The sequence below is a fragment of the Desarmillaria tabescens genome (assembly GCF_030435595.1).
Source record: "Desarmillaria tabescens strain CCBAS 213 chromosome Unknown EV420scaffold_6, whole genome shotgun sequence".
Taxonomy (NCBI): Eukaryota; Fungi; Basidiomycota; class Agaricomycetes; order Agaricales; family Physalacriaceae; genus Desarmillaria; species Desarmillaria tabescens.
Genome location: NW_026848305.1, coordinates 1,679,715 through 1,688,988, shown reverse-complemented (window position 1 = coordinate 1,688,988; position 9,274 = coordinate 1,679,715). Strand labels below are relative to the sequence as shown.

Here is a 9,274-nt window from a genome sequence, read left to right as displayed (position 1 = left end):
AGTGTCTGCAATGGTGTGGTAAACATACTAAACCCTCATGGGAGAATGCGATCAAGTCCGGAGAATTAGCATAACGAGATTACGAGAGAGCCGATAAGATAAGATAAAGCGCGAAATCGTAATACCCTGTATCAAGCAGAAGTTAGAATCAACACATTTTGGAAAGAGGAACATAGAAAGCAACCTTATTGAGGACCAGCCACCAGTTGTCTTGATGATTGACAATGTTTCTAGGATAATCTAGGGTTATTGTCCCAACACTCTTCAGCCATTTGATTAGCTCGATGGCAGCTGGGAATAGAAGAAGGGGAGGTTTGTCTTCATTGATTACGATTCCGTGCTTGGAATCAGTCGAAGAGTGGGTCAGAGAGTGATTTGAACAGGTGACTATGCAATCAGGAACAATCTGCAGTCCAGGAAGCCTACCGAAAGTCTGTTTGCTTCGATATAGAGGATAGGATTCCAGGATAAAATCCGAGACAGCCATTGATGCACTTATTAAGATGGCTTCAGCGAAACTGTCTACCATTGCTTCTTGAAACGTCTTGGTGGCTTTGGGAGGAGGTAAGGGTTCACTGCTGAGAGAAGTAAGATCGTTTTCATCGTCGTCGCTACTGTCAGATTCGTCCGGGAAGTTGTTGGTACACGCAGTAAGCAAGCATCCATAACAGTCCTTGACTGCATTGAGATACTTCGCGTACTGGTCTGAGAAGGCGGTGCACCTAGAAAGATCCTCGTCTAGAGCAGAGAGCAGATCAGGTACTATGGTGGGATCGAAGGAGGCAGTAAATGTTTGCTGTTCCTTCTGGTCATCAGATAGGCGGTTGAGCGCTCCTGCCTGGTGCTCAGAAATAGGCATCATTCCTCTACATGAAAGATGAGAAGTGTTGATCAAAGCCAGATCAGGATATAGCAGAGGTAGTAGTTCCAACTCCTGCAAGGTTCGGTAGAGAGCCATTAGGCGAGAGCACTAGTCTGAGTAACCGACCGAGAGGAGATCCTCATGAAGTTGCGACAGGAGTTGCGAAGTCCTAGGCTCGTGCACCAATCACCTTCAGCAAGCATGTGGCTTCGCTGATCACGGGAATGCACTGAATTTATCCCCGATTCTTTCCAAATGTAGAGAGGAGTTAGAACTGGGTTGGAGCTGGCCTGCAATTGATATTTAGGCATGCAGTACAATTTATTGACACATTATTCAAGACAAAATAATACCTGATTATTATGGAGGTCCCTCATCAATATACGAGCCCAAAGAGCCTGCCATTAGGGGTTCTCAAATTGGAGTTCATGGCTCAGTTTATTTTCCAGTTTATTTGATGAAGTGATGGCCGTCAAGGCAATTTCCATCAGCAAGGTCTTTGCGGAGCTTGAATAGAGGCATCCAATCCGAGAAGCCTGTATTCAGATACGTTGGCAGCCACTGTAACTCGCGACGGTGAGGCCCAGCGACAGCGGCATTGTTGTGCATATTCTCTGCTAAGACCTACTTACACAATCTGCTATACATATACCTTGTTGGTGTCCATGGTAGGCTTCTCAGTACAAATTTGAGGACTAGAGTGTTGAGTGGGTGACAATGGGGTGTTAGTGTGGTGAGAAAAACTAGGCTAGGTCTTGGGTACGTATACTGGGGGATGAGGGGCTCAAGTATGCTTGACAAGAGTGTAGCAATGTCCAGCATTGCTCCAAGACATCCATACGTAGGCACTAAAATGGTGACTTCAAATTTTTGGGCTTAGTCAGCTGCTTCGGCATCTCTTGCAAGGTTTCACTTTCTGACACATCCATTTTAGTTATGCTTTCCTACACTATATGCCAGAGGAGTGCCATCTCAAATTGGAGTTCATGGCACAGTTTATTTTTCAGTTTATTTGATGGTGTGATGGCAGACTATTGATGAATCTTCGGCTAAGTCTGATTCTGGCTGCCTCGGCATACTTGATATGGTATACATGACGTGTTAGTAGTCATGTGATAGGGAGGGAGGGTCCAGCAAAAGCCCGAAACAATTTAAGTAATCGTGGAACCCTCTTGAAGGAAACCACCTTTCATTCAGAGAAAAAAACTGTTTTCGGTATGTGAAAAGAGCACTAAATAGGACAAATTTTTCATTTCATTTTTCATATCCTGTTTTGGTAGCATACAAAGGAAACGAAAAGTCACAACATTTTTAGAATACCTTTTTCCATCCTGAAAATGAATCCAGCAGTGTATAGCTCTATAAACATGTTTATAGAAAACATGCACCCCCTTTACAGCCCTATACCATTTGTGAGATTGCTGATGGTCATTCAAGTGAAACTCGCTCATTCTGCTCTCATGATGGTCATCAAGTCAGCCGCTGTGTATTCAGCCTCTGTACTTTCGTTAATGATCACCTACACACTCGGTTCGAATGCTCAGTATATGGTCCTAGATCTGGTAGGTCCCCATGTCTCCCTATTCGTAATGCCATGCCTCTAAGACTGTAAGACTGTTGTATTGGTCGACTCCGCTATATACAAGCTCGGGTAAACAATAGCAAATTACTATCAAAGACCCTGTCGACTCATTGCTGAACACAAATAAAAGGAAAACACAAAAAGAAGAAGTAAACTAGGAAAAGATAAAGGCATAAGTATCAAGTTATAAGCATAAGATATCAGTAAGAAAGGCCGGTACGGCTACACTTGGGCGAGATCTGCTGTCCTTTTTGGAGGAAACATGAAAGTGTGCGTTCCTTTTATACATACCCCATATCCTACCAGCCAGACGGATGCCAGCCATATGCTAGGTGTGTGCAATCCTGATGTGCGTTTGGGAGTGTGTCATAGGGGACGGCCCGTCAAGGATTTCATGGGGAAAGGGTGGCAAAAGCCCCAGGTAAAACTGTGCAGAGTGATGTGGCCAGTGAGGACCATCTTTGAAGAGGTTTCGAGCCAACTCGAGAAGAGGAATGCATTGCGACAAGGGAGTATCAGCCACATGTAAAAGTTTAGATGTCTTAGCGTGTAACTGCTGAGCCACTTCATCACAAATGGCATCATACTCAGGGCATGTAACAAAAATATGATGGATGGTCTCGATTTCAGGACAGCCAGAAGTGCACGTAGGGGAGATGTCACCGAAACGTAGAAATCTGGTGTAACAACAATCCAGCTGACTTGATCGTGCATATAACTGAATGACAGCAGAGAACGCAGAGGACGCGCAGATATAAGGGTGTTCAGGAGGGGCACATGGTCGATATAATGGCATCATCATTGTCAAGGCAGGTCGGAAGTCGGGCTGCATTATGGTAAGGGAAGCATGCACATTGGACAGATATTTTGAGACATTGGATTCGATGTAGCTGTCGGTTTCACTGTATATAACAAAGTGATCCATAAAGAAGGTAGGTACAGGAGCAGGAAAAGGTCGTAACGTAAGGTTTTGAGATGTTGTTGCAAGGAGATCAGCGGCGTTGTTTAGGAGGGAGGGAGGAGTGGTAGAGTCGGTGTGAGCCGGTGTATATTTAATTGTGGGTATGGAGGTGTTATTGATAGGGTGAGTGATATTGTACAGTAACCATCGATAGAGGGAGCGTCCAGGTAAAGAAGACCATTGATAGTGTTGAAAAGACGGGCACCGAGCGGACGCAATAATTCTTTCACTATTGAGATGGTCGATGTAGATGTCATGAGAGTTCTGTGGTGAGTGAAGATGGCTATTGCTACCATAGATGTTTGTGGCAACAAGTCCATACGTTTCCCCAAGACCAATGTTGGCTGATGTTCGGAAGAGATCAAGGGAGAAGGCAACACTGCCCTGACCGGAAATGGCTGAAAAAGTGACTGAACGTGGCTCTTGGAAACCTGGTGTCACTGGTATCATGGAGCCATCTGTGGCCCAGGACCCAGGCAGAGATGGTGAAGCAAATGAATCATGGGGGGAGGTATACAAGCACGCATGGAGAACTTCTTCTGCCATTTCTTTTCTCATGCAGTGTGGCAGTGCGAGCATCGACAGATCAGAACCAGTTGCACTGGAGTTCTCCAAAACTCCACCAACACTCAGACGGTCCTCTGTATCATCATCTCTCCTTCATTTCCTTTTCTGAGTATGGTTATTTTTACTCTCTTCCGCTAAGCCCATAAAACCCAACATGATATCTTCCAATGTAATTGAGGCAAGCTATTCAGTAGTTTGTTGGGATAATTCTTGAGCGCGACTGAATGTATGATTGTATAAGACAGTTTGAAGAGGTATTAGGGGATTACAAGGTGGTGAGGTGATGGAGAGAGATGAAGGTGAAGGAAATGATGCGAGCTGTCGAAGTGTTGTGATGTCGGCGTTGGCCAGATTAGTCAGATGGTGATGAGGGACAGTTTTAGTGTGAGGGAGAAGTTTATTGAGATGTACTAGTGATATGTCGCCATGGAAGAGATATGATAAGTCAGTGTCATGGATGGATATGTTCAGATGTGAGAGGGCACTTTGAGCAACTAGCCAGGGGAAAGGGAGGCAAGGGTGGCGACGAGAGGTGAGTGAGGATAAAGACTTGCCATGAAGTGGAAATTGACAGTCGTTAAGGGCACAGGTCCAGTCAGCAAGAGTTATTAATGCCATGTTATGGAACATGGAGAGATGATGATTGAGGTCCCGAAAAAGGCCGTTAATGGCTGCCATGTCATTCAGGTGAGATATTGAAGGAAATCCAAAACCAAAGTCTGAGAGTGGAAGAGAGAGAAGGGCAGAGTTAAACTGGAAGGGGAATCTGAGATAGTCATAAACCTTCTGGGCAATCAAGCAGTCAAGGCGGTGGGCCGCGTCTTGTGAAATTGGGTGAAACGCAAGCCTTGGACGAATTCTTGCAATGAGGCATTGGGATAGGATGTGCTGTAAGGCAGTAAACGGCAGATGAAGGTGTAAAGTAGGGAATTGAAAGCCTGAAATAAGATCTGTCAGTTTTTGAAATTGTAGTTCGGGGTCATTCATTGAGACCCGCATAAGCTCTATGTGAGAGGAATATACATTGACAGGATGTGTGGTCACTACAGAAGGGTTAGCTGGCTCAACAGAGGGGAGGTATATGACTGTAGGTGGATTTGGTACATTATGCAGAAACACAGCAGATTTGTCCCAGTTTGTTTCACTGCCATATGCACTTTGGACTGTCTCCAGCATTCTCGTGGAACAGTGGAAAACAGGGAAAGAACCTGCAATCATGATTGAGTCATCCATCACCTCCACCATGGCTACAGGGAGGCAGATGTCATCATAAGGAGTATGCCTCTTCCGCTTGAGAGCCTGGGTGGTTGCAACAACCAATCCATCGCCATTGGCGGCAAAGCTATCATTGAGCCAATGACTCCTGAGACTGCTGGTAAGCATGCATTTGACAGGTGAGAGGGGGCCACCTTGCTTCGTAACGCCATTGAGAGTGAATGTGTCTGTAAAGCCATAAAAGGTCTTAGCACAGTAAGGAACATTACTCTGGGCGGAGCAATCAAAGTCTAAAACAGTAAAACAGTATGAATTGGTCGACTCTGCTAATACAAGCTCAGGTAAACAATAGTAATGTTGGGATTTGCAACTTCAAGCTTATGCCAGAAGATTCCCGAAGCTTCGGCTTACTCATTTGTCACGATACTTAGATATATTTAGTTACTTTGGTAGAATATTCTAGATACATTTCGTAGTATATAAGGAGCTCATTAGGAGCTCTAGTAGCTAACAATTTAGTATTATACCTACTGCAAGCCTCCCACTGCAATACTGCCAACAGGTTATGGGCCCCGAGCTCCAGTAGAAGTCTCATCTTCCACACACATTCTCTTTCGGACCACCCAAGCCGGCTTTCTAGCCACATGTCAATCACCATCAGTCCTCTTTAGGCAGGTGTAATTAAAAGTCCTCTCTAGGCCACTGTAATTCCTCTCTAGGTTGGTGCTCGAAGTCCTTTCTAGGCCATCGTAAATCCTCTCTAGGTAGACGAAGTTGTTAAAAGTCATTTCTACGCCACCGTAAATCGTTTCTACATAGGTGAAATCATTGTATTAGTCGCTGTAAACCCTTTCTAGGTTAGCACCCTGTTCCCAAAGTCCTTTTTAGGCACCGTATACTCACCTTTTCAGGCACATTACATACTCTCATTACATACCACTTCGATATCTCCAGTTATGGAAGACCGGAGTAGCACCCGATTTGATCTCCTTAGTGAGGAGAATTACTTCACATGGAAGTACCACATGGAAATGCACTTAATTCGGAAGGATTTGTGGGGAATAGTTTCAGGTACAGAACCCCGCCCCGCAAGTGGAACAAGGACACAGACTGTCTGGGACAAGCGCGCGAGGCTTGCCACTGCCGAGATCATTCTGCATGTGTCTGATTCTGTGTTACCGCTAACCTGGAAGACCACGGACCCTGCCCGAATGTGGCAAATTCTGAAGGAATATTATGAATCCTCAGGATGGGCCAATCGTATGACCGTTCTTCATAGTTTTGTTTCTCTCAGAATGGAAGAGGGAGCACCTATGCAGGAGCACATCAATAATTTCAATGAACTTGACCAGTCCCTCAAGGATATTGGAATTACATTGGTAGACATACTTAGGATGACTATTCTATTGGCATCCTTACCCCCTACCTATGAGAACATCATTACCGCCATCGAATCTTACATCGAGGCCAATACTGATCCCAGCGATCCGACGCGAGGTCCAGACTTCGATTATGTCACTCATCGATTGCTAAATGAAGAGCGCCGCCGGAAACTAAATTCACCAGAATTTGAAATGGCGTTAGCCGCGCAATCAATCAAGGGCCAACCTCTCGATCCGGCTAATATCATTTGCTACGGTTGTGGGCAGAAAGGCCACTACAGAAACAAGTGCCCAAATATTGCTCAAGGGGGAGAAGATCCAACAAGAGCAAATGTAGCTGATGAAGATGATGAAGAAGATTATGCATTTTAGTAACTTGAAGTTTGTTGGGATAGCAATCCCGAGTTAGTGCTAGAATGCACTCGAAGCTTCGGCATGACTAAGCGGCATGAACATTTAACCGCAATAGTAGGCACATATAGTAATCCGTAGTAAATTCTAGAAGTAGTACAACTTGTATTTAAGTACAATGCCTCTCCCTCGAGAGGCTAATTAATTCTCTCTCTCTTACATTCTCCTCTGTACTCCCAACAGGTTATGGGCCCCGGCCCTAACTGAACTACTTACACTGTTACCCACTTCGCACTTTTGTACATTACGTACACATACAGAACCACATGGAAAGCCAGTCCGTTTACAGAATTGACCCCCTTAAGGGCCCGGAAAATTACCCGACGTGGAAGATCAAGATGATCGACATCCTAACCGATTTAGGTCTAATTGATTATGCAGACGGAAGCACTCCGGCCCCGGCAGAAGCGGCACTGGTGGCAGATTGGAAGAAGAGCGATAGGAAGGCTCTTTCGACAATAAGGTTGCGGGTTTCAGATGGCCCGCTGGTGTATATTGCTGGTTCGAAGACTTCGGAAGAAGCATGGAATGCTCTAAAAGACATGTATGAGTCCAGGGGACCCATGGGAATTGTCCTTGTTAGAAGGAGATTCTTTAGAGCTCAGTGTGAAGAAGGGGGAAACATAGAGGAACATATTAGGACTATGAGGTCCTATCAAGAGGAGCTGGCATCCCTCAAGCAGAAAGTTGAGGAAGAGGACTTCTCTATTACACTGCTTACATCACTCCCGGAATCATGGAATTCATTCATTTCATCAGTGGACACTGCTGATTTGAAAGATTCCTACAAATTGATCTCCCGAATTCTCCAGGAAGACATCCGATTACGAGAAAAGACTTCTGATCCGACCACAACACTTGCAGCACATGGCAAGAAGTCTAACTCAAAAATCACATGTTACGGATGTGGAGAAGCCGGGCACATCAGGGCAAACTGCCCAAATGGAAAGAAGAATTCTGGAAAGTCATGGAAGGGGAAAGGGAAGGGCCAGACCCAGGCACATGTTGCCAAATCGGATTCAGATGAAGAAGATTACGCGTTTTGCACTACAGACACTGCACTTGTTATGCTTGCAGGGTCATCATGGCTGGGGGACTCAGGAACAACTAAACATATAGTCAAGAACAGATTGCATTTTTCTGACTATGTTGAGACCCCAGGACATGAAGTTATTGGTGTAGGAAAGTCAAAAGGCTTGGGAAGAGGAACAGTAAAGATTAAAATGGTTGAAGGGGACAAGACTACTTCAGTTACACTGAAGGATTGTATTCACTGTCCCGAGGCACCATTCAATCTTATTTCGCTAGGGCGCATCACGGATGCCGGGTTTGAACTCAAATTCAAAGGATCTCGGATGGATATTATCTCACCGCGTGACAAGACAATTGGTCATGGAGATAAGATTTCGAAGCTGTATAGCCTTGACATCATTGCGCCAGAAATAACTCAAGCCCATGCAATTAAACCGGCCCGATCGTGGCAGAAGTGGCACCGAGTGATGGGCCACTTAAATATAGGATCGGTAAAGAGATTATTCAGAAAGAAGATGGTCAAGGGTATGGATGTGGATGAGTCAGCTGACCCCCAGAAGGATTGCAAAGCCTGCATAAAGGCCAAGCACCATGTTGAGCCATTTCCGCAAGAAGCTCAAAGGGAATACACAAGAATAGGTGAAATGACATTTTCGGACCTATGGGGGCCAGCCCGAACTCACGGTATCCATGGAGAAAGATATTACATAAGCTTCACAGATGGCAAATCCCGGAGGACAATATTGTATTTTCTCAAGTCAAAAGAAGGTACAGAGATCCAAAAGAAAATCCAGCAGTACCAGAAATACATCAAAGTCCACAAAGGGGAGGACCTGAAGTTTATGAGGATTGATAATGGGAAGGAATACATTAATGAGGTGGTGAAGGAATACCTCCATGGCAATGGCATTCAGTTGGAACTGACTGCCACATATTCTCCACCCCAAAACGGAATTGCGGAGAGAGTCAATCGGACCCTCGTGGAGCATGCGCGTGCCATGCTAGAAGAACATCACTTGCCGAAATTCCTATGGCCCGAGGCCGTGGCATATGCCACGTACCTGAAGAACCGATCACCGACTAAGGCCATCAAAAATGATCTAACCCCCGAAGAAGTGTTTTGGGGCATGAAACCGGACATTTCAACACTCCAGGAGTTCGGAGCAAAGTGCTGGGTGTTGCAGCAAGATAACAAAAGGTCAAAACTCGACCCGAAATCAAGGGAATTCATTTTTACAGGTCTTACAGATGAATCTAGGGCC

The 9,274-nt window shown here is 45.2% G+C and overlaps 1 protein-coding gene across 1 annotated transcript; it reads right to left on the bottom strand.

The window, feature by feature from the left end:
- Positions 1-2,772: 2,772 nt before the first annotated feature.
- On the bottom strand, positions 2,773-5,355 carry EV420DRAFT_1303188 (uncharacterized protein; the record flags this gene model as incomplete). The annotated part of the gene is made up of 2 exons (XM_060468428.1): positions 2,773-4,058; positions 4,194-5,355. The coding sequence occupies 2 exons, from the start codon at positions 5,353-5,355 to the stop codon at positions 2,773-2,775; spliced, it is 2,448 nt and encodes an 815-aa protein (XP_060335919.1).
- Positions 5,356-9,274: the final 3,919 nt, after the last annotated feature.